This window comes from Hippoglossus stenolepis, chromosome 15, assembly GCF_022539355.2.
Source record: "Hippoglossus stenolepis isolate QCI-W04-F060 chromosome 15, HSTE1.2, whole genome shotgun sequence".
Lineage (NCBI taxonomy): Eukaryota > Metazoa > Chordata > Actinopteri > Pleuronectiformes > Pleuronectidae > Hippoglossus > Hippoglossus stenolepis.
In genome coordinates, this window is record NC_061497.1 from 24,724,530 (window position 1) to 24,750,091 (window position 25,562).

Below are 25,562 nucleotides of genomic sequence, written 5' to 3' on the forward strand. Positions count from 1 at the left end.
TCTTGTCCTCCTTCTTCTTCTTCTTCCAAGGATGAAGAATCTGCAGAAGCATCACCCACTGGGTCGTAGTCTTCGTCCACGCCGCCGTCTTCGTAGTCACCGCTGCTGCTCTTCATTCGCCGCTATCGCCGCTGCTCGCCTCCGTCCTCTCTGTCTGCTTTGTCTGCTTCTCCATCTCCTTCTCTGTCTTCTTCTCGGTCTGCTTCTCCATCTCCTTGTCCGTCCACTTCTCGGTCTGGCTCTTTCGCCCTCTTCGGGTTCAGAGGATGGTTGCTGGGAGAATAGCTGTTGGAGAACCTGTTCTCTGGTGAAACGCTCCTGACGCGACATCGTGCCATGGTCCGTGAGAGAGTGGCACACTGAGACTTATATGTGGGTCTAATGTACCCCCTTGATTTCAATTGGAATCAGGTGTGGGTCTAAACGACCCCACAGAGCACCACAGCGCCCTCTCTGGGTCTAAATGACCCCCAGGAGAATTGGATAATGACAATCCTTGGGTCACCTAACCCGAACCCTGACCTGCCAGGGCTTGCGTATGATCACACGCACGCACGCACTCACGCACACACACACACACACACACACACACACACACACACACACACACACACACACACACACACACACACACACACTCTGGGTCAATTCGACCCAGGAACAACACAAGGGTTAAGGAGAATATCTATGTGATAATTATCTTTCACGTCACTTGTTGGGATTAGTTTCACTCTGTGAACCAAGATTTTGATTCCATATGGTGATGAATTCATTCAAATGCATCATAAAAATGATGCAAAATCTAAATAAAGAAGTCAAATGTCCTGAAAACAAAGATAAACAAAATATCTTTCAGCTGGAATCCTGATCTTTTCACTGATCAGTTTAATTTGATTTAATTTATAGTTTCACTGTGTCCTTAGGAACCAGGAAAGCATCAGTTAGAAGACTGGATGAATTTCTCTTCAACTCTAAACTAAGAAACTGAAGGAGACTGTAGAGGGCGCTACATCCTCACTGCAGGTTCACACAGTTACTGAGGAACAAGCTGCAGGAAATCAGGTCACATCTCCTCACTTCCTGAGTCATGACGTTTAATCACAGAAAAACATAATGTCACAGAGAAGCTGACCTTTGACCTTCGGATGTTAAATGTCATCACTTCATTTTTTTGTATCCGGCATTTGACTCATATTTTGTCGTGATTATTACACAAAATGTGTTTTGTGATGTCAGAGTGCCCGTCACCTTTGATCTCATCAGTTCCTTCCAACTATCAACGTCACCAGGACGTCACCTGTCGGTTTGTCGGCTGCTGTTCTGAAGCCTCAGTTTGACACTTTGTTCAGCGCCATCTTGGTTTGATACAACCAGAAGTAACCATATTTGGAGGAGCGGGGGTGGAGCCTTGCCCACCTACACCTGCCACCTGCACCCATTGGACAGTACTAGATGTCAATCACACTGTGGTATCCCCCCAACACATCCGGTGTTTAACTGAGAGAAGAAACTCCTGAATGTTTCCTGACGTTATAAAGTGAGAAGTCACTTTCTATAGACTTCTATAGAAACTACCAGAGGAGTCGCCCCCTGCCTTATATTATATTTAATTATATATTAGAATATATTATATTATATTTCATTATATTGTATTATATTATAATTTTATATATTTTATTATATTATATTATATTTTGAATACAAGCTTTCTGCAGCCACCACAACTGCAGTGGTGGGAAAATACTCACATACTTAACTCAAGTAAAAGTACAAATACAACAACATGACACAATAAAGATTATTATATTATTATTTATTATTATTAAAGAAGATAACGTTTGTCAAGAACTACATTGTTTCAGGTTATTTTTATACAGTTTCATCAAACCAACACACATTATTAAATAAAATAAGTCTTACATTAAGCTCAAATTAACAGTTAGGTTTTTTTCTTGAATAAAGTTTTTGTCAAGGAAAATGTATTAAAGAAAAAAGAACGATGACTTTTCATGTAATCACACAAACACCAGTCAAACATCAAATCAATCAAACACATATTGTTTGTCTGAACTTTTATAACATTTCATCTGTTGAATGAGGAGGTTTAGTCTCAAATGCTTGAACAAAATCTTCAGTTATTTGAAGGTTCATATTTACAGGTTCAAAATTCATCATCATCATCGTTTCACATGAAAATAAAAACATGAAATGTTTCATCGCACATTAAAAAGTCGGCTTGACCAGTTTGCGTTGGAATAAGGTTGAGAAACACTTGTGTATTTCCTGGGACTGCAGGCCGTAGATGACGGGGTTCAGGCTGCCGGGGACCACGTTAAAGAGGATGGCAGAAATCTTCCTGTAGTCGGATAATTCTGAGAAACGATGGAGCGCGATGGGCACCATTCCACTACACAGCATGATCAGGTACAGACACAGGTGAGTGCTGCAGGTCTTCAGGGCCTTACTGTTCAGAGACTGGTTCTCTCCGAGCCTCCTCCACAATAACTGGTTGTCTTACAGTTGTCAGTGTGAGTAAGAGTTGTCTTCAGTGTGCGTAGATTCTGTTGGTGAATGTTTCCCCATTGTGGGACTAATAAAGAACTTCTTCAGGACTCGTTCATGTCAGAATCTTGGTGTGTAAATGTTCTTAAGAACGGTTGGTGAATTGGTTATTTTGTCCCAGTTCAGTTTTACGATCTCTACTTTGCCTTCTAGACAAGCTTCTCACAGAAATAAGGACAGAGATGTTTTGTACCACAAGGTCAAATAAAAAGTTTGTAAGTTGCTGTTTTGAAAAAAGAGCTAAACCAGTGCAATCGTGTAAATGTTCCAAATGCAGTGACCCACATTTATCCAGCAATGCTCGAAAACACAGCCGCTGTTTGTACAAAATAACACCACAATACTGGATTTCACTAGATTTAGTCGGGATATTTCGTGGGTGGTTTCTTGATGATTCACTTTTGGAGCTGATCTGCAAAGGTCAATGTGAAAAATCTGTATGTTATTGTATGTATGTATTTTAATAGGGATATAGAAATCAAATTATATTGATCAGAAAACAATTCCCCATTAAATAATACGAAAGATAAGTGACATCAAGAAGAGGTCAGAATAAAGTGAGAACAATGTGGTCGTGCATCGTTCAAACTTTTATTTTACAAAGTAAATTTGCATAATTCCTTCTGCATCTCGAACTGTGTCTGTATCTTTGGAACAAATCCTGTTCTTGATATTCATGTATCACTTGATGACAATAAATGTTTTCAACACAATTTAGCTTTTATTATATGTTTAGAATACACACTTGTGTCTGGGGCATTTCACATTTTCATAACTACATTTCACCACATGAAAATATGAATTATTTGCAGCTTAAGATCATGGAAAACAAAGTTTGTTAGGAATGATGAGAGGTGTTGACATTCATTACCTTTGTAATTAGAATTATATTATGGGAGATATAGAGACCTTATTATGTCACCACTAAGCTATGTTGTACAGTAGAACAGTCATAGCTCAATTTATATATAAATGTGTGTGTGTGTCAATACCTAATACATTAAACATGGAAATCTTTGCTCTTATTATTGTCACATATTCCTGTGCTCAAACAATTTTGACAAGAATCTTCGTATCTCTTTGGACTGCACTCCATAGATAACGGGGTTGAGGCTGCAAGGGATGACATGAAACAAAATGCCGGAGAGTTTCCTGTAGTCAGAGTACTGAGGGAAGCGATGCAGAGTAATGGTGACCATTCCACTACACAGCATGATCAGGTACAGACACAGGTGAGTGCTGCAGGTCTTCAGGGCCTTACTGTTCAGAGACTGGTTCTTACTGGTCACACACACGACTGTGATCTTAGCGTAGGTGAGAACTATGCTGCCGATAGAAGCTGAGAGCAGGACCACGGTGAACGTGAGGCCGTAGACATTGTTAATAAACACACTCTCACAGGAGAGTTTGAACAGCGAGGCGTTGTCACAGTAAGGATTCATGATCATTGTCCTGCATCGGTTCAGTCTTATGGTCAAACCCAGCAGAATCCCCACCAGAACAAAGGCCACGCCCCAGGCAGACACGGTCAGCTTGACCACCATGTTGTTGGTCATGATGGCGGCGTAACGCAGAGGATTACAGATGGCCACGTATCTGTCAAAGGCCATGATCATCAGTATCGTGTGAGAGGTGGTGCCGAACATGTGAGTGGTGAACGCCTGAAGCACACACTCGTAGTAGCTGATGAGGCGCTCGGAGGGCGGCACCAGGATGTCTGACAGCACCCGGGGAACCAGCAGAGAGTTCCCCATGATGTCGTTGATGGACAGGTTACAGAAGAGCAGGTACATGGGCTGGTGCAGGCTCCTGTCCGTCCATATCAACAACACGATGCCCACGTTGGCAACGAATATGAACACATAGATGATAAGCAGACAGATAAAGACGGGGTACTTGCTGGCCTTGGTGACCTTTAACCCCTCGAGCTGCAGAGTGAGGCTGTTGTATGAAGAGTTTTCCATCGGAGCTGCGGGAGAGAGACGAGGGAAAAATCACGAAACAAGAACCGACAGAAAACAACAAATCCACACTCGTCACCTCAGTAATTACATGAAAGCTGTTGTCAAGCATTCACAGAAACAGGAGCAGTCACCTGGAGGGTCGGCTCAGTGAAGAGATCAGCCTCCTCTCTACAGTCACACCAGCTTCACTGGTTTTATGAACGTGGCTGTTCTCTGGGGAAAAGTTTACCAGCACATAATAAACATTAAGTCATGTTCAGAGTCTCATCAAGCACCAACAAGCTCATGATGGGGAAACACCTCAGTGTGATGTAGTGTTCATATGTATTAATACTCACATTGTTGGATGTTCAGAGTTGTGTGACGGTATCTCGTCATCACGGTATCTCTCACTTTATAACGTCAGGAAACATTCAGGAGTTTCTGTCTCAGTCTCTAGTTTCAAGTCTTCTTCAAACAGCTGATGTTCATTTAGTGAATTATGATCATTTAGAGTCAAACAGACCATAAAGCACCGGATGTGTTGGGGGGGGGGATACCACAGTGTGATTGACATCTAGTACTGTCCAATGGGTGCAGGTGGCAGGTGTAGGTGGGCAAGGCTCCACCCCCGCTCCTCCAAATATGGTTACTTCTGGTTGTATCAAACCAAGATGGCGCTGAACAAAGTGTCAAACTGAGGCTTCAGAACAGCAGCCGACAAACCGACAGGTGACGTCCTGGTGACGTTGATAGTTGGAAGGAACTGATGAGATCAAAGGTGACGGGCACTCTGACATCACAAAACACATTTTGTGTAATAATCACGACAAAATATGAGTCAAATGCCGGATACAAAAAAATGAAGTGATGACATTTAACATCCGAAGGTCAAAGGTCAGCTTCTCTGTGACATTATGTTTTTCTGTGATTAAACGTCATGACTCAGGAAGTGAGGAGATGTGACCTGATTTCCTGCAGCTTGTTCCTCAGTAACTGTGTGAACCTGCAGTGAGGATGTAGCGCCCTCTACAGTCTCCTTCAGTTTCTTAGTTTAGAGTTGAAGAGAAATTCATCCAGTCTTCTAACTGATGCTTTCCTGGTTCCTAAGGACACAGTGAAACTATAAATTAAATCAAATTAAACTGATCAGTGAAAAGATCAGGATTCCAGCTGAAAGATATTTTGTTTATCTTTGTTTTCAGGACATTTGACTTCTTTATTTAGATTTTGCATCATTTTTATGATGCATTTGAATGAATTCATCACCATATGGAATCAAAATCTTGGTTCACTGAGTGAATTAAATAGCTGGTGAAGGTAAACCAATCCCATATCTGACCACTTTCTAAAGCCGTGTGTAGATTGTTGGTGTGAAGGTCTTCGTAGATCCAATGCTTGTTAGTGATGAAATTAACTTGGGAAGCGGTCTGTATTTTGTTCCAGATTTTAAGAGTGATCTTAGTCCATGAACCTTTATTTTGATGTTTAAGTACAATGATGATTTCCCCAAAAACATATTAGGTTTCAACAACTTTATGTGCGTGATCCTTAAATTCTAACACTTAGACCAGTAGGAAGCACAAGATGACATGTTGTACAGTGACCCACATTTTCTCCTTTAGAAGCTGAGGAAACTCCTCAGTATTATGGACAATGGCGCTCGCCGCATGCACGCCACACGAGTCTGTACAGCTCCTCCTCCTGCTGGGACGAGCACGGACTATAATCAGACACTTAAATACAACAACATGGTAATAATGCACAATAGTGCAATATTACCACTCATGTGGAAAAACACCATTCACATGCAACTTGTGTAACAGTATTGTTTTTGTTAATTATCACATTCATTTATTATCGTGTGCAATATTTTATCTCATTATATTTCAATATAATTTGCAGTATCCACTCCTTCATTATTTCATTTCTACTTACCGCCACTGTAAAGTATTAGTTCCTCTCTATACACCTAATTTTATTTCATTTACAATACTCTTGTATTTTTACTTTTGTTTAATCTTCGCTTGTATTTTAGACTTCATTCTTTATTGTGTTTTTTTCTGCTTCATCTTGTTCTGTACTGTAATCTTGGAGCAAGCTGGCACACGAATGTCCTTCTGGGTTTATAAAGTCTTATCTTATTCACTGAAATTAGAGTGCTCCAGGGACGAGTCCTAAAACCGGGAAATGAATTAACATTTGTAATTCTCTTTAACCTTGTCCCAGAGTCAATGGGTTTTTAATAGTTTGGTGAGGTTTTGAAGTGGAGCAGATTTAAGTGGGGTTTGATAAGAGGACTGTTGGTTTGTGCTCTACTGAGTGGTGTGCTAGTTCTAACAGGAAACATCAGAACTGAGCTAGAAGAGCAATGATAACTGCAGCCTGTGCAGCAGGAGGATCCAGGCTGGGAGCAGCTTGATCTTCTGTTTGAGGGTAAAGACCTGTGGTTACTTTTACAAACCTTTTTCACTGCTTTGAGCAAAACCAACCAAATTCCAGCTTCATTCATTCTAATGTGAAAAGTTACAAACATGGAAGTAGAAGGACCAGGCTGAGAAAACGGTGCAGAGTGAATCTTAATGTTTAATAGTGGATAGACAGGGAACCTGCTGGTTACACGGTTTGCACCTCAGACCATTCGAGTGTTGAGGAAATGATCAGGATACAATCATTTAAAGGAAAACACTCGTTATTTGAGACGGACTAAGATCAAATTCTTGAAGAAACTAGCACGTAACTCTTTACTGACCAGTCCGTAGATTATGGGGTTGATTGCTGGTGGAATGATGATAAACAGGATGCTGATGAATTTCTTGATGTTATGAGAGAGTGAGGTCATCCTGTGACTCACGATAATGGTGAGTGAAGCGATCTCATAGAGCACATACACAACGAGGTGTGACGCACATGTCTGGAAGGCCTTGCTGCAGACTCTGCTGTCAGCTCGGCCTCGTTTAACAGAAGCATGTAGGATTCTAAAGTAGGAAAAGGCAATGATGACGAACATCCCTGTACTCAAGGTCCAGGACATCGACAGACCTAGAAAAACAAGAAAATCACAATTATCTCAAAGTATCGTGTCAACTCCTGTCATTCCTTTGACTGACTCCGCCTTCCAGTAACAGCACAGTGAACTTTAGAAATCATAAATATTATCTAGATGACATATTTACATTTTATTGTATAACGCTGTGAGAGCCGCAGCAATATGAAGCTAATGAACTCATTTCACTTTGGTTCAACATTGCAATGAATCAATGAATTAACATTTTCTTTGATTTCTCAGAGAATAATTCACGGAAGTTGATTTGAAAAGTCGGGCATTGTTAGGGGACTGCGATTTGATGCAGATCCAAATAAAAGTCCTGGATCTAGTGAATTTAAATGTGGTTTCTCAAGGGGACCTCTCAAGAGGAATGCACTCTGCTGAGCTGCTGAGTTCTGTGGAGTCTTGCTCTGTGTGCTGTTGTTCGTTTTGAAATCCGGCCCCTGCTCCGTGTGTTCTACACCAGTGCACTGACCATAGATGTTATTGGTGGGGGTGGACCTGCAGGCCAGGTTCATGATGACCCGGTTGCTGCAGTAGACGTGTTGGATGGTGTTGCCGCACAGAGGAACATTGATGTGAAGGGTGAAGAGCACACTGATACAGAGCAGAGCCACGGACCAGGCCAGGACGCAGCAGGTCTGCAGCCGAGCTGACGTCATGATGGCCTGATACCTGAGCGGCTCACACACAGCAATGTACCTGCAGACAGTGTTTCAGGTTATAGATATATTTTATATGAGATATATTTTATATATAAGGTCTCAGCATCTCTTACTGTGTGCTGCTAAGTTCATGAATATGTGAGAACAAGGATATTTCTATGAATACAGAGACACTTAATGGTTTCAAACAAAGAAGTGGTTGAGAATTATTATACTTTATAAACCAATGCGAATTTGTGTCTTCTGCTAGTCAAGAAAAACACGTTAACATTAAATGAGTTTGTTTCCACTCACGTTTTCTGTGAAAATCATTGTACCTGGATCTAAAAAAACACTTTTCTTCCCCCTGGATTTAGACTGAGAACTTGGGAAGGGGGCAACAAGATCGATATGCAACAAAGGTCCATATATAACACATATTACAGATAATTCTGGTGAGGAGCCTTCGATACCTGTCGTAGGCCATCGCAGCCAGAAGAGTCTGCACTGCGGCACCGTACGTGTGCACAGAGAAGGCCTGGGCCATGGCTGTGATGTAGGTGATCCTCTTCTCCCCAGTCAGAAAGTACATCATCATGCGAGGCAGCACCGCGGTGGAGCCCAGCACATCGACGACTACCAGATTACAGAGCAACACAAACATGGGTCTGTGCAGGTTCTTGTCTATGACAATGATGCACATCACCACACCGTTCCCCAACAGCACCACCATGTAGTGAAACAGAGCGAGGAAGAAGAGGAACGATCCGTAGCCTGGTGGTACGTGGAAGCCCTCCAGCTCGAACACGATAGGCTGCCTGAGAGGAGTCATCACTGACCCGTTCTCCATCCACAGCTCCTGTAGAGCTTGATCACACTCTTCTGAATCCCAAACTTTCAGGAATCAGTTTGTCACCGAAACCCCAGGAGCAGAAAACTGGTGAATACTCGATCAATTAAAAGATTAGCGCCACGGCAGTAAAACAGAAACTGATGCTTGATTACATTACATTTCATTTAGCTGATGAACAAATGGTGTTCCAATAAATACAAAAAGTCAAAAGATCATAAAACTGTTCAGATTCTTTTCAAAAGCCTAAAACGTCCTGTCAGTCGTCCCTTCGTCAGAGCGCTGTGAAGCTCTCACTTGTCTGAGGAGAGTTTCTGCCTTAAATGATTTTACATTGAGTTGTGAGAGTCCATCAGCTGATCTCTGCCCACAGACATCATCCCTATTGAAACAACCCCCAAACCGCCCTCTGTGGCTTATGTCTCTAACGGGATCATTCTGAAGCACGTGTTATAGTAACAAGGTTATTCTTACTTCTTGTTGTTGTGATATTCTTCTTGTACTCTCCCGTTGGGTTTCTGCTCTAAATAAGACACTGAAGGTTTTGATGTCGTAGAAAAACCATCAGAGTTTGTCTTTGATGTACTGGGAATGAGTAGAAAGGACATGGCCGGTGCCAGTAAACCAGTAACTCCAAAATTGCACCAGTATTAGTCAGCAGGAAAATGTAAAAACTACAGAACATGGCAGAAGGATGGGACATGGGTAGAACTCAGTAGATGTTGGTAGAACCAGGTTTTTCAATCTCTTATGATGAAGGAAATCGGACACATTTAGCAAACTGGTATCTTTGAGTGTGTGTAATTTGTTCATTGACCCTCTTCTGCAGGGCCCCTCCTCTGCAGGGCCCCTCTTCTGCAGGGCCCCTCCTCTGCAGGGCCCCTCTTCTGCAGGGCCCCTCTTCTGCAGGGCCCCTCCTCTGCAGGGCCCCTCCTCTGCAGGGCCCCTCTTCTGCAGGGCCCCTCCTCTGCAGGGCCCCTCTTCTGCAGGGCCCCTCTTCTGCAGGGCCCCTCTCCTCTGCAGGGCCCCTCCTCTGCAGGGCCCCTCTCTGCAGGGCCCCTCCTCTGAAAGACCCCCTCTCTGCAGGGCCCCTCTTCTGCAGGGCCCCTCTTCTGCAGGGCCCCTCCTCTGAAAGACCCCTCTTCTGCAGGGCCCCTCCTCTGCAGGGCCCCTCCTCTGCAGGGCCCCTCCTCTGCAGGACCTCCTCTGTGGAGGGCCCTCTTCTGCAGGGCCCCTCTTCTGCAGGGCCCCTCCTCTGCAGGGCCCCTCTTCTGCAGGGCCCCTCTTCTGCAGGGCCCTCTCTCTGAAAGACCCTCCTCTGCAGGGCCCCTCCTCTGCAGGGCCCCTCCTCTGCAGGGCCCCTCTTCTGCAGGGCCCCTCCTCTGCAGGGCCTCTGCAGTGTGTGTGTGTGTGTGTGTGTGTGTGTGTGTGTGTGTGTGTGTGTGTGTGTGTGTGTGTCTGTGTGGGGGTTAATGAGTGTCCTGGAGGCCTCAGACCTCCCAGGAGTCTCAGTGACCAGTGCTTTAATAGAATTAGAAGCGTCAGTGAGGCGTTCAGGGGCTGATGGGCAGGGAGCAGCTTCTCAGTGGGACTGGTCTGGTTCTCAGTCAACGTTCCAGTTCATCCCAGAGCTGCTGAATGTGTTTCAGCCTAAAGGTGTCACACCAAACTGGGAAACTTGGTCTGAAACTTTCCATGATGTTGAGTTGGATGAATCTACGAGCTGATCCCAAACCAGGTTCCCAGCCTCAGAGCAGACGCACCTGCACAGTTTCTGCTCATTGAAGTTCCACTGGAGTCTGTCTATTAGATGATGATGTAATGTTCAGAGGTCAGGGTTCACACAGAGACATGTCATCCTCATCATGTTGTTGTGAGTCCCTGTGTGTCCCCGGAGGCCCCTGGTGTCAGGTTGACCCTCTGAGCTCTGATAAACATCTATCACTCCCACAGGACTAATTAGCAGCACGAACTGGTAAGTGTTTTGTTCGGAGGCAGCTCACAGCGGACCATCAACACTCATTACTGGCTGCTGTGGTAACTGCATCACACAATGATGAAACCTTCTGTTGTGGTTTGATGTTCAGCAGCAAAGTTCTACTGTGCAGAACTTTGCTGCTGAACAGAGGAAGCCCAGATACATTATGATTACTATGAATGTATCAGTCACGTGTCCTTGTTCAGAAAATAAGCACTTTGTTGTAAAGTGTTTGTGTAAAGTTCACGGTGCAGAAATATATGAATGATACTGGAACCAGAACAAAGAGTTCCCTGAATAGATTCATGTCGTTAGATTAAAGAAGAATTAAACTTCACAATACAAATGACATGACACATGAATATGATTGGTGACGCATGTTCAACGTTGAATGAGTGTTGTAATGACTGTGGTTGTGAAGTTGCACAGACACAGTGTGGATTTTACAGCTGTTTAGTGTCATCTGCTGCCCATTTCCTGCTATTACAGCTTTGTGCACATCAAGAAAACAAATTAAAACAGCACCCAGAGGTTTTCAAATCTAAAATATCTCACAGGACAACGTATGCATCGATTGTTATCACCGGTGGTCCTGTGTGTTTCACAGGTTTTTACCTGTTGAGCCACGACTCAGTCCTTCACATTAACAGCTGCTCTTAACAGGGAAGTGATGATAAGGAACAAGATATGATGACAGAAGGAAACAGACATTTCTCTGAACTGAATGGAAACCGACTCCAAATAAGAAGCGATTGAAATATCAGTAAAGTTCATCTGAAAGTTTTAAATTATGAATAAAGACTTTATCCCGTCTTCTCTCCTAATCAGAAATCTTCTATAGATTGACAGAAGTGAACTGAAGTTACTATTTGGTCTAGTTTTTATTCTGGGGATTTCCCCCCCCTCAGCTCCAAGGGGCCTGGATGCAGTTGTAAGGCCCGTGAATTGTTACGATGCTTTTTGTTTGGCTCCTAATGACGGAATCCACATATTCTTTGGAAACATGAACCAGTCCAGATGGTTTTCAAGTGTTTTAAATGATAGTGGTTGGTTTACACAAATCTCTGTGTCTGAACTGGCCAGTGCAAAGTCAGCGCGGTCCCCAGAGCAATAAGGCCACGGAAATGAGAACGAGCCATAACCAGAAGGATCTTGGCTCCAGTAACATTCAGGTACATAACAAAGTGCTGCAGTTGTGTCAATTGTGTATTCAATCTGTTAACGACACCCTGTGAGGTCACAACACTCTGTTCAGGGTCTGTGCTACTGAGCATTCTGGGGTTTCATTGTTTCACAAAGGTCATATGATCCCACTGGTTTGTCTTTATAGATCTTATAAATCAATGATGCCTCTCAGAATTTCAGAAACATGGTTTTTCTATCATCTCTCAAATTCAATGTGTCACCAGCATCGGTTTAAACGTGAAACGCTGCCTTGTTTCCCTTGGAGCTTAAATGTCCTTCTAACTGTTTCTGTCGTCTGAAACGTCCACTGAAGTTTTATTTCTTGATCCTTTCTGTCCCTTCACACCTTGTGCCTGCTAATCTTTCTTTAATGACTGCTTGTTCTGCTCCGATCATTCTCCCCCTGCTTTGATAACAACCTTTGATTTACTCAAACATCAGTTTTCAGGATCAGCAGTTGCCAGGGAAACCTCAGCATAATTGACTCTTCAGTTTCTAATCGTCTCCGTGGCCTTTTGGCGTTTAATGTTTAATTAAGGAATTCATGTCCTGTGTCACTGCTGAGCTGACGGACGAGACTCATTCAGTGTCATTCAGCACATCAACAACGCCGTGGGTTCGATACCCTCTTGTGTCCTAACCCCTCCAGATGCAACACATTTAGAAAATAAAAGGCAGTAGACAAAGTTGTTTTAATGTGAAAGATTTAATGTGTTTCATGGCATTAACTGAGTGATAAATCATTTGACAAATGTTCACAACCACACAAACAGGAAATACAACAAGTAGTAACTGGGATAAATTCGGCATCTTTCAGTTTTACACAGTGATCATTACAAACACTGCATCAAATGTCCAGTTCAGTAACTTCAGGCTCATCGAGTGTCATTTTTCTTTATTATCTCTTGAACTCGATTTTTCCTCAAAGTGAATCTTTAATAAGTCAATCATGAGATTAGTATGTCTTCTTCTTCTTCTTCTTCTTCTTCTTCTCCTGCTCTGTTCCTTCTTTCAGCCCCATCCTCTGTTTGAGGGACTTTTAAAAAGGAATATTAACAACTGACACGTGTGGAATACACAAGTAACAATTAGTTGCCACAATATTCATAGATGACATAGATTCATCAAATTGAATCTCCGAACCTCAGATGATGATTCAAGCCTCTCCGGTTGGAGAAAACAGAAACCTTTAACATTTCATTAATTTGAATGTGATTGATGTAAAAAATCTGGCATGCACTTTGAAGTTGGCAAAAAACGAACACACAAAACACTTAACATTTTTAAAATTGTGACATTTGTGTTTGTGTTCAGCTGTCAGACAAAGTGTGTTGCTATAGATCAGGTCACTGTTGTTATCATGTAAACAGATGTAAACCAGTCAGGTTTATATAAAGCTCACTGCATCATTTCATCTCTTCATTAGAACATTCATCTGAAAACATCTTCCTTCAAACTAAATACTGAAACCAGGTTTTCGTGAATCCAGCTGAGATTAGTTTCACATAAATACCTTTAAATATATTGGACCAAGTCGGCAGGACTTGTGTGTCCAGCTGCATAGAAATAGATATGTGTAGCATGTTGTGTTGTTGAAATACATAGATCTACCTAGCTCAGTTCCATGTTCTGTTATATAGGGAACAAAGATGTTGAAATGAAAATGCTAATAAAATACTATTAATGTGCTGGATCAGTTTTCTGTAGATTCATCAAAACAGTGTTGGTTTTTTTCCTTGATTCTCAGGAAACATTTATGTTGTTTGGTTCATAATCATTAATAATTTGTTTCATTTATTATGACAACTTGACATAAATTCCCACTTGACACTGGCAACATATTTGACGTAAAGGAATCAGATCTTTGCTCTCCTCAGTTGCATCAGGTCATTTGACTCCTATGGAAAACACAGCAGAAGTAGGAGGGTTGATCTTTAGAGCTACTGGGAAATATCGTAATGCACAGTGGGTTAGCTTCTGAGATCTGAAACCTGAAGTTGATGCTTTAATAGTCAACTCATGTTTGACGAGATGCCTTCGAAGCCTTTGAAATGATGCGTTTTTGACTTGTTTTGTCTGGATTGAGCCTTAAAGCTCATTAACTAACAAACCATCAGTGGAAATGAGGAGTGTTTTACATTGAAGGAGCAAATCATTTGATCTACTATTAACTTCTCCTCTTGTGATTCTTTGAAGCTCGCTCTCTATCAGATGGCTTTTCCCAGGATGAGGATACTCATGAAGAAGACCATGATGAAGAACAGCCACATGAAGAATCTATCCATGACCTTGGCGACCTTCCTCCATTCCCCGATGCGCAGCTGTGCTGCTCGCTGGTCCTGGTATGAGTTGGCGATGTACTCAACGTTCTTGCACAGACCCTGGTGCTGGCAAACACACTTCACTAAGATCTCCCTCCTGTTCTTCCGGACTTCACCTCCTTTCTTCTCCTCCACATGCTCTTCTTCTCCACACAAACTGTTTTTCTCCTCTCCTTGCTCTTCTCCACCACCAGCAGCTCCTTCCTCCTTCGAGTGGTCGATGGTCACCAACAGATCCTCCTTCCAGGCCTTCTGGTTGGTCAAATCCTGCCTCACCTTCAAAGACTCCCCTGACCCGTCCTCCTCCAGCCTCCCTCCCCAGGCCTGTCCGTTCACATCCCAGTTTGGTCCTCTGTTATTCCCACCATTGGCTGATGGGGCCTCAGACTCCTCCTGAGACAGAGGCTGTTTGTTGGATGAAGTCCGACCGAAACAGTTCTCTCCGACCTCATAGACAAAACAGATGCGGGCGAGGTGATTGAGGATGAAGCGTTCGGCCCATTGTGGGACAGGACGCGCCTCAGGACCGCAGTGGTGTATGTTCATGATGAAGATGGTGAGAGCTGTTGAAGCAGTCACCATCGTCATGGTAGCAATGTAGTATTTTCCTGTTGAAAAAGGAAAGTGAAGATCATTTAGAGGGACGAACATTCTTCACAGGAGTAATTGTCGATTTACAAGACACCAGTTTATAAAATGTTCTCTGTCTCTATCTCCTCATGAAATATAAGTGAGGAGACATGCCAGGTGGCAGGGGCTAGCTGGTTAGCATGCTAACTTCAGTAGAAGCGAAGCGGTAAGAGAAATGAAAGAAAAACAAGATAAACAAGAATTACGTTTACATCTCATCTCTTTCCAATTATATGATATTAGCCATTAGCAAAACCTTCTTGGTTTATTTTATTATGTAGCATTCTATTGACTGATTTGGTGTGTGAACGTAATAAATATTTTATTTGGGATGAATATATGATTGCTTTGTATCTAGGCTGAATCAGGTTTTAAAATCCACCTCCACTCGAAATGTATTTCCATTTGACTTTCACTGCAAAGAACAATTTCCTCCATGTAATCACATTAAATCTCAGTTGAAAGAGCAAATATCACAGACACCTTCAGTTCAGCAGTTTGACTTGATTTTAATGGGACATGAAAAATCGTTTCACAAAGAAAAACAGTCATTGTTTCAAAATAAAAGACTACGGTGTTTTTCATTTCGATTATGACACAGTAACCCGAACCCATCTCCATCGTATTTGTGTGGTAATAGTTTGTAGTGGGTCGAGTTGTTCTGAGTAATAAAATGTGTTTTTGCCAGTTCTAACAAATCAATCTTTTAATAATCCTGGTGTTGGATAAATCACCCAGTTTGACTGTAAATGATAAAATGCTGTGTGGAGGAGACTCAGGCTCCAGGTGAACGGGGGGATTGGCCCAGCTGGGACCAGTTGGCCAATCACCTCTCCTCCTGCTTATTTGTTTCTCCTTTGCAATCACTGGAACTTTCTATAACCTTCACTGCTCCTCATGTCTCCCATTTGTTTCACTTTGTACCAGAGAAAGAATCGTGCTCATCTCTCGTCCTTTTTCACACTACATACAATTTAGTGCTTATTTGTAATGACATGAACTTAGATGATCTCAATCTGTGTGATCTTCCTGTAGCAGTCGAAGAATGTGACCTGTCAATCTCACTCAGTAGAGCTCACACCTCTGCCAGGGCTAGAGTATTTTTTGATCAAGATCCATGATTTATTCTCAGAGGAATTAAGGTAAATGTCAAAAACATCCTGTTTCACAATGGTAAAGAAAGATGTGGGTTCTGTCCTGACCCAGACTGCGTCCTCCAGCCAAGTTTCATGATAATCTGTCCTGTAGTTTGTGTGTAATTAGGCTAAAAAACAAACTAAGTTAGTTCATATAAACAGTGTACATTACTATTCTATATGTGCATCTAATGATTATCAATGACAAGTAGAAAACAAAGAAACATCCTCATTGATCTGAGTTGAAGTTCTGGAGTAAATATTTTGTCAGTTATTTATTCTGTTTTTTATTCTTGAGTATAACTGCGTTAACTTGAGGTTCTGTATCGGACAGATGAGCAGAGGGGCAGAGTTTCTCCCACAGTCATTATTGCAGGGATTGAAGAAGGCGAAGAGTTTGTCAGTGAATGAGCAGCCGGTGAAGGAGTAGATGACGGCAGCTGTATCCACATCGTACAGAGACACCAGACCCTCTTCATAGTCAACAAACACCCCCACCTTCTTGGGCACAGACTTCAGAGGGAGATGGACGCGAGATTCAGCCAAAGCTTTGTACTCGTTTCCGTTCCTTAAAGACACAGTCCAGTAACCGTTCAGAGGACTCAGTGTGATCTGTCCCTTCCTGTCCACCGACTCACTGGCTACTCCTAAGTCCCACTTCGTCTTCCCCTCAACCTGAACCTCAAAGTAAAATCTTCCTGACGAAAAGCTGTTCTTACCTAAGACACTGGCATAATAAGAAAATCTCTTTGGATTGTCGGGGAGATTCTTGTTTACTTCACCAAACTTCACCTGTTTCCTGTCATCAGACACGATGAGCCAGGGATTTGCTGTCTCAGGATCAAGGGTCACATTGGTCGCATACTGCTGGACCCTCTTCAGCTCTGCCTCAAAGAAGATCTGCATCTCTTTTTTGAGCGCCTCTTCCAGCTCAGCTACAGCTGCTGCCACAGTCCCTTTATATGATGGCTGACGGATACTGACACCTGTCCAGTCTTTGGCCTCCTTTAAGGAGGAGAAGGTTTGGAGGAAGTGGAAGTGGTCTTCAGAACACGAGAGCTGCTTCAGCTCCTCACTTTTCTTCTTCAGGTCAAACATCTCCTGCTCCAGGTCTGCAACCAAGCCTTTGGTCTGCTTCTCTATTGGTCGGTGTTTGTTATCGATCGTCTCAATGAACTCAGCCAGGCCTCGGTCGATGGGCTCCTTCAGAGCAGCAAAAACCTGAAGACCTTGTTCTTTCTCTCTGTTTGCACTTTCATTACTGACCTCCACCGAGCGTTTGAGCTGCCCAATCATCACCTTTCTCTTCTGGATCATCTGCTGAATCTCAGCCTCTGTCTCGTCCAGCTCAGCCTTTTTTTCTTCGTATTCTTTTTTCAGAGGGACGACATTGTGTGTCTTGTGGTCTAAAACCATGCAGAGCATGCAGACACACATCTGGTCGATCTTGCAGTAGAGCTCCAGAGGTTTATCGTGTTTCATGCACATCCGAACCTGCAGATTTTCCACAGGATGGATTAGCTGATGTTTTTTCAGACCTAACACTGTCAGGTGCGGCTCCAGGTGAGTTCCACAGTAGGAGGCCAGACACACCAGGCAGGACTTCAAGGCTTTCAGTTTGGTTCCAGTGCAGACGTCACAGGAAACATCCTCTGCTGTTACACATGTTGGCTCTGGTTGGGTTTGTTTGAACTGAGCGGCCATCTGAGAGATCAGAGTATTGACCCGCAGCTCCGGTCTTGTGTAGAAAACCTCCTTACACATAGGACACCTGCACGGGATGTTGACAGCCCAGTGCTGAGTGATGCAGTTCTTACAGAAGTTGTGCCCACATGGTGTGGCCACTGGATCAGTGAACACATCCAGACAGATGGGGCACACAAACTGATCTTGACTCAGTCCGCAGCTGGAAGCAGCCATGTGTGCACGCTGAGAACAAAAGTCAAAGTGTGAAAAACTGGAATTCTGTGTTTAAAATATCAGTTCTGTCTTATTGTGCAATGGAGCGTGAGCAGAGCTCGTGTTAATGCTCCAGCTGAGCCGTGTACTCACCGTGTTCCTGTGCTGTTGAGTCCTGAGGAGCTTCTTTTTTTAAATAACTTCTCTAACTACTTTGGAGAAGAGAGACTCATCTCGACTGCAGCTCTGCTGTCGCTCTGACAACCTTTCATCTGTGGAATGAGGCGTCGCTGCTGTCTGCTTTGGCTCGACTCTTACCGAAACTCTCATGAGGTTTTCTTGCATTTCTGGTTTGGGATTTTTTCATAGTGACACATGTTTGGCACACTGGGTAACTGGAGTTATTCTTTAGAGCAGCCAATCAGCCCCAGCAGTTATAGGTCAATGGAGAGCTTATTGTTTTTGGATCCATCGGCCACGACACATCATGTCGGGATCAAAGTTTCCAAAGTGATAGAAATAAAACTGGATCGTTTTTCTTCAGTGGGTTCTTAAAGCATTAACGTTTTCTGCTTTGGCTCTAATGTTAGAGTCAGAACAAGCTGAGCGAACAGAACAAGTTTGACAGGAAGTCACAAAGTTCCTATGATGGGATTCCCCTGCACTGCTCTCTGTTGTTTGAAGATTTGCTTCTCAGGCTCGAAATCAGTGTTTTCATTTGTTGACTGGTTTAATAAAAAGTGAACATCATGAATCTACTTTTTTACCATGAGTCCATTATGACATGAAAACGTTGGGACTCTCTGTGTGTCCTCACACGACACATGTCAGATAAATGATTCTCAAGAATCTGACTCTGGAATGAGATTCCTGTCATTTACTGATCACGCGATATCTTCTCGTTTAAGATTCCAAAGAATTTGGTCCAGCTCCAACAGAACTTCTTCACGTCCCTCTCACCTGCTTGATTTAGAAAGTCGATGATAACAACATTTGAACAACTGTAACAAAGCTTCCCTGAATCTGCTCACCTATCAGTGGGACGCTCTCGGAGGGCGGCATGCTCTCAGCCACCAGCAACTGAAACACAGTGAGGGCCAGCAGCACCGTGACGCCCAGGGAAACCTTTTCACCCGAGTCAGCGGGCAGGTAGAAGCCCAGCGGAGCCAGAAAGGAGATCATCATGCAGGGGATGAGGAGGTTGAAGATGTAGAAGGACGCCCGTCTCTTCAGGTGGAGAGTGAAGGTGATGTCCGGGTACGGATCCGAACAGCAGCCGTACAGGATGACGTTTTTCTTGGCTGGCATCCCCAGAACCTGGTTGGGAAAAGGAAATATTTTAGATTTTGTCAAAGAACTCTTAAACACGTTGTGAACACATGGTAACAACTGACCTCCCACTCAACGTTGGAGACAAAGTCGGACAGGTCAGCACTGTCCAAGGCATTGGACAAGTCCATCTGGTTTCCATTGTGAGTCCAGGAGCCGAAGGTCAAGTGACACTCCTGCACATCAAAGGGGAAGAAGGCCACGTCGACGGAGCAGGAGCTTTTCGTGATGGCCGGCTGGTCCCACATGACCTGACCATCGTTACGGAGAACAACGTTGGTTTCCATGGAGCTGGAGAATTCATCGTCCGCACTGTGGAGGAGAAAGTTGAGGAGGTGAATAGAGGACAAGTGGTCACCCTGTGTAGCTGTGAGTGTTCTTCGAGGACACACCCACCTGTTGTACAGAACAATATCTGGTCTCCATACGTAGCTGCTGGGAATGCGGATGGTGTCGAGACCGTCGTAGTCGTCCTTATCCCAGGTGAGGTAGGCGTCCAACCACACCTGGCGTATCCACAGGTAGGTCGTCAGGATCTGGTTCCGCTCATCCTGGTGAAACCACGGACACGTGAGTGTAACACAAATATACACAACAGGAATACATGTGCAGTCAGGATGTGTTACCATGTCGATGATCTGGGAGAGAGTGATCTGCAGTGTGACGTTGATGATGTGGTCGGTGTCCTCCACCGGCCGCAGGGCATTGGTGTAGTTGGAGAAAAGGTCGTTGAGCAGCTTCTGAGCGAAGCGTCCGTGAGCGGCCCAACAAACTACAGAGTAACAAGAGAGAAATCCATGAACCTTTCTCTAGCGCCCCCTTCAGGACAAACTTCTCATCTTCTGAAAGGTGAAACCCTTTCAGCACATGAATCTTGTGACTGAAAGAAAAGTGCAGCCTCAAGAGGGCGCTCTCCTCTCTCTCTTTATATTTACAGCTAAATGAAAACAACTGAAGCAAAATTAACTGAGGCTGAATATTCCTGTTTTTTTATTCAACTTTCAGTTGGATTAAATAAATTACATTTTTGAACATGGTCCTTTTTCTCTGCAGTGATTCTCTCTTCATCCTGAAACGTCTCATGTTCCATAAAACACACACACACGCAAATCACAACTCCCAGTTCAATTAACCTTCCTGCCTCCTCGGGTTTTACACATTAATCAGAGAATGTCTGCGGACTGATAATTCCACTAAATCCTGCCACAACTAATAATGAGCATGATGATGTGAACTAAAAGGAGACGAGTGAATATTCCTCCGTCAGTGGCAGCCTGAACTGAAACCGATGAAATCCAGTGACTCAAGATTCATAAACAACTTTGTTATCAACACTAAGCTCACTCGACTTTAACAGACTGATCCAGGATATGAAACGTGGATCTTCATTGAGAAACAGCACATTAACAAGCTCTGAATGAATCCACACAAATACAACAGTGAAGGGACCACAATGCATTGCAGCTACAGGATGTGATGGTATCACACCACGACGGTCAAACACAATGACGAACAGTCGGAGCTAACAGGGCGAAATCAGCTGTGGAGGTTCAGTGTCGACACCAGTCTGATCGGATCATGAAGAACCAAATGATTCTTTTCCAAAGTTCATATCAGATGAACATGTTGTAAGTCAGAGCAGATAAAAGTGACACCAGCACACAAAGCTGCTCCGGCCCCAGTCACCATATAAGTAAATAGAATCCACCCTGTTCCACTCTCAGCTGCAGTCAGTCGTCTTCATGCAGCCGTGGAATGAAGTCCAGTCACCAGAGAAACATTCTGTGAAGTCTGTTTGACTTTGAGCCTCTTAATCAAACCTGTTGTTCAGTCTTTGGCCTGAGGACACAGCAGAGCCTCGTTCTTTAGAAGGTGTTGTAGGATTCATCGAGTGGAATACGATGGAATGTCTACAACTATAACACAGAAGATATATATATAGATATATCATATCAATCTGGCTCTATAGTCTGTGATGCACAAAAACTAAATTCTCACCAAATATATTTATTCAGGGTCAATGCACATTAAACTTTTCTGGCAGTTTAGCCATCTTGGTTGATTTTCAATATAAAAAACATCAAATTATTTTGTGGGTTATTAGTCTCCTTCTTACAGAGGGATTATTCATTTAAATTGAAAATCATACACATCCCCTGTAGACACTGGTTTATAGATTTGTAGTTTACAGAAATTTCATTTTCAATAAAACATAAACAATAAACCTGGTCTCTTTGCTGAAACTACTCAGTTCTTTCAGTATAAAATAGTACAAATATATAAATACAGCTACAACAGAACCTGCAGCCTCAGAACTGTAAAGTTCAGTTCACCAGTGACATTCCTCATTTGTCCTGAAGATGTGAGCTTGTGATATCTTTATGAAAAATAGTGTATTTATTATACTTCTCATTACAGGTCGTAAAGTAAATGTGTATTTTAGTTGAACAAAATGTACAGAATGAAAAAAAAAAAAAAAATTAGAAATGTGTTTTTCTGTCTTAGGCCTTTTGAAGAATCGGTCATGTTCTGTGTAACGAGTGAGAAAAATGATTTTAATAATTTAATAATTATTAAACAGCCTTGAGTCAGCAGGAGAAACTCCTGAACTCTAAACAGCAATAAAGACAAAGAGATTGATGAGTGTAAGAGGAGACGTTAGGACAAGATAAACAGAGATAATCTCCCCACACACACACACACACACACACACACACACACACACACACACACACACACACACACAGGTTTAAACACATGCTTTGCACAAAAAAGGAAGTGCACAAAACCACAGGGTGTTCAGTGACCTTCAGATAAGAACAAAATGTAGAATAAAAAACTCAGAGACACAGTGTGAGAGTTAACATCTTTTGTACTAAAATGGAAATGAACAACAGTCTCATCCTGCTTGTGAAGGATCATCATTGTTATTCATGGAGGAGGTTCATGTCCTGTCTGCTAACATGGAGGAGGTTCATGTCCTGTCTGCTAACATGGAGGAGGTTCATGTCCTGTCTGCTAACATGGAGGAGGTTCATGTCCTGTCTGCTAACATGGAGGAGGTTCATGTCCTGTCTGCTAACATAGAGGAGGTTCATGTTCCGTCTGCTAACATGGAGGAGGTTATGTCCTCTTGGCCTGTCTGCTAACATAGAGGAGGTCCATGTCCTGTCTGCTAACATGGAGGAGGTTCATGTCCTGTCTGCTAACATGGAGGAGGTTCATGTCCTGTCTGCTAACATAGAGGACGGAGGTTCATGTCCTGTCTGCTAACATGGAGGAGGTTCATGTCCTGTCTGCTAACATGGAGGAGGTTCATGTCCTGTCTGCTAACATGGAGGAGGTTCATGTCCTGTCTGCTAACATGGAGGAGGTTCATGTTCCGTCTGCTAACATGGAGGAGGTTCATGTCCTGTCTGCTAACATGGAGGAGGTTCATGTCCTGTCTGCTAACATAGAGGAGGTTCATGTCCTGTCTGCTAACATGGAGGAGGTTCATGTCCTGTCTGCTAACATAGAGGAGGTTCATGTCCTGTCTGCTAACATAGAGGAGGTTCATGTCCTGTCTGCTAACATAGGAGGAGGTTCATGTCCTGTCTGCTAACATGGAGGAGGTTATGTCCTGTCTGCTAACATGGAGGAGGTTCATGTCCTGTCTGCTAACATAGAGGAGGTTCATGTCCTGTTGCTAACATAGAGGAGGTTCATGTCCTGTCTGCTAACATGGGAGGTTCATGTCCTGTCTGCTAACATGGAGGAGGTTCATGTCCTGTCTGCTAACATGGAGGAGGTTCATGTCCTGTCTGCTAACATGGAGGAGGTTCATGTCCTGTCTGCTAACATGGAGGAGGTTCATGTCCCGTCTGCTAACATGGAGAGGTCCTCCGTCTGCTAACATGGAGGAGGTTCATGTCCTGTCTGCTAACATGGAGGTTCACCTGTCTGCTAACATGGAGGAGGTTCATGTCCCATCTGCTAACATGGAGGAGGTTCATGTTCCGTCTGCAAACATGGAGGAGGTTCATGTCCTGTCTGCTAACATAGAGGAGGTTCATGTTCCGTCTGCTAACATGGAGGAGGTTCATGTCCTGTCTGCTAACATGGAGGAGGTTCATGTCCTGTCTGCTAACATAGAGGAGGTTCATGTCCTGTCTGCTAACATGGAGGAGGTTCATGTCCTGTCTGCTAACATGGAGGAGGTTCATGTTCCGTCTGCTAACATGGAGGAGGTTCATGTCCTGTCTGCTAACATGGAGGAGGTTCATGTCCTGTCTGCTAACATAGAGGAGGTTCATGTCTGTCTGCACATGGAGGTTCATGTTCTGTCTGCAAACATGGAGGAGGTTCATGTCCCGTCTGCTAACATAGAGGAGGTTCATGTTCCGTCTGCTAACATGGAGGAGGTTCATGTCCTGTCTGCTAACATGGAGGAGGTTCATGTCCTGTCAGACTGAGTCATTGTTGAGTGATGACTCAGCCCTTTGTGTGATAGCATCAAGTGTTCGTTAACAGCTGAGAGGACGCCAGCTGGCAAACACACACATTGTGTTCCCATCACTTCAGAGGACACAACATGGACCCACAACTGACCCTGAACCACACACACACACAGACACACACAGACACACCCTGCAGCACATTGTCCATCAGCATCACACACACCATCGCCATGGTGACAGTGAGTCCATACATCGTGCTGTTGTCTGTGTGTGTGTGTGTGTGTGTGTGTGTGTGTGTGTGTGTGTGTGTGTGTGTGTGTGTGTGTGTGTTTGGATCATCTCTGCTCTTTAACCTCTCATCTGGACGCTGTGATTAACAGCTTTAATCCTCACAACCATCAAGTCACTGGTCAGAGTCCCAACACACACACACACACACACACACACAATAACACAACACACTTCCTGTCCAACTCAAGCATTAACTTTCACCTTCCTCTGACTTGAACCTGAGTTTCGAACCTACAACCTGGTGATTGATAGTTTTCTTGTGTGTTTTAGATCAAGACTCCGACATGTTGGTGAGAGTCTGATTTACTACATTTAAAACCTTCGTGATTAGACCCGACTGCGCTCGAGAAGAAACACATGTGACAGCATCTTTGATCAAAGTCCACTCGTCCATCACAACATTCCCTGGACGACACTGTTGCTATGGTTACGCCTGCTGTCTGAGAAGTTTGGAGTTGTAATTTGAAAACTTTGAGTTGTAGTTCGTAGTAAAAACCGAGACGTTTGTAAAAGCAGTCACCTGATTGGTTGTTATCGGTGGAACATTTAGATTCGGACACAGAAATCGGTTTGTGACGATCAGATGAAGATGTTCACCTTCCACAACCTTCACTCATGAACGTCCTCCATCAGCGTCTGTTCGTCCCCTCGACCTGTAAAGTCTGGATTTTGTCTCTTGTCACTCAGACGTTCAGCTCATTTAGACAAAGATCCAACACGTCACTGACAAACGCTGTCAAATGGACAATGTCTGCAGCTGCTGATTAAATGAGGAGCTGGACAGAAAAATTTAATTTCTTTAGGATTTGATGATTTTATTCGACACCAGACTGAACGAAGCCTCTTTCTGTTGGTCAAATAAAAATGTCAATGAATCTCTTTGTAATTTTTATGGTAGTTTTAGATTGTTAAAAAAAATTATCAGCAAAATAATCATTAGTTTCAAATGAAAATGTTATATTTGGACAAAGTTTAAAAAAAGAATGAAACTTGTGATGCTTTTAAAAGTTTGGTGGTAAAATTCAGTTTTTCTTTTTATTGATTCTACACTGATGCATCACCGACAGCTGTCAATCAACCCAGAGCTTTTCATCAGGCTGCAATAAAATCAAACAGAAAACGTGCAGAAGTGAAACTAGAACCAGGTCCTGAATTCAGCTCAGGAATCGTCCCAAGTTCTGAGAAGTGAAAATGTTCTCACCTGGAAGAAGCAGCAGCAGAGACGCCATGGACTCGCAGCAGAGCAGCTTCATCTCTGATGATGAGGAGGCTGATGAAGCTGCTGCTGCGACTCACTGTGTTTGCT

The 25,562-nt window shown here is 43.4% G+C and overlaps 4 protein-coding genes across 4 annotated transcripts; all 4 read right to left on the bottom strand.

Moving 5' to 3' along the window:
* Positions 1-3,485: 3,485 nt before the first annotated feature.
* Positions 3,486-4,526, bottom strand: LOC118104000 (putative olfactory receptor 52L2). Its single transcript, XM_035151028.2, has one exon. The coding sequence runs from the start codon at positions 4,524-4,526 to the stop codon at positions 3,594-3,596; it is 933 nt and encodes a 310-aa protein (XP_035006919.2). The 3' UTR covers positions 3,486-3,593.
* Positions 4,527-7,197: 2,671 nt separating this feature from the next.
* Positions 7,198-9,048, bottom strand: LOC124854905 (olfactory receptor 2K2-like). Its single transcript, XM_047343596.1, has 3 exons — positions 8,672-9,048; positions 8,030-8,256; positions 7,198-7,547 (listed from the first exon to the last, which is right to left on the bottom strand). Exons 1-3 carry the CDS (start codon positions 9,046-9,048, stop codon positions 7,198-7,200), a joined length of 954 nt encoding a protein of 317 aa, XP_047199552.1.
* Positions 9,049-12,898: 3,850 nt separating this feature from the next.
* LOC118122683 (neuronal acetylcholine receptor subunit alpha-10) lies at positions 12,899-25,562 on the bottom strand. Its single transcript, XM_035179563.2, has 6 exons — positions 25,458-25,562; positions 20,153-20,298; positions 19,923-20,077; positions 19,592-19,838; positions 19,229-19,514; positions 12,899-15,140 (listed from the first exon to the last, which is right to left on the bottom strand). The coding sequence occupies exons 1-6, from the start codon at positions 25,507-25,509 to the stop codon at positions 14,419-14,421; spliced, it is 1,608 nt and encodes a 535-aa protein (XP_035035454.1). The 5' UTR covers positions 25,510-25,562; the 3' UTR covers positions 12,899-14,418.
* LOC118122682 (nuclear factor 7, ovary-like) lies at positions 15,652-18,720 on the bottom strand. The gene is made up of 2 exons (XM_047343703.1): positions 18,351-18,720; positions 15,652-18,227 (listed from the first exon to the last, which is right to left on the bottom strand). The coding sequence occupies exon 2, from the start codon at positions 18,216-18,218 to the stop codon at positions 16,566-16,568; it is 1,653 nt and encodes a 550-aa protein (XP_047199659.1). The 5' UTR covers positions 18,219-18,227; positions 18,351-18,720; the 3' UTR covers positions 15,652-16,565.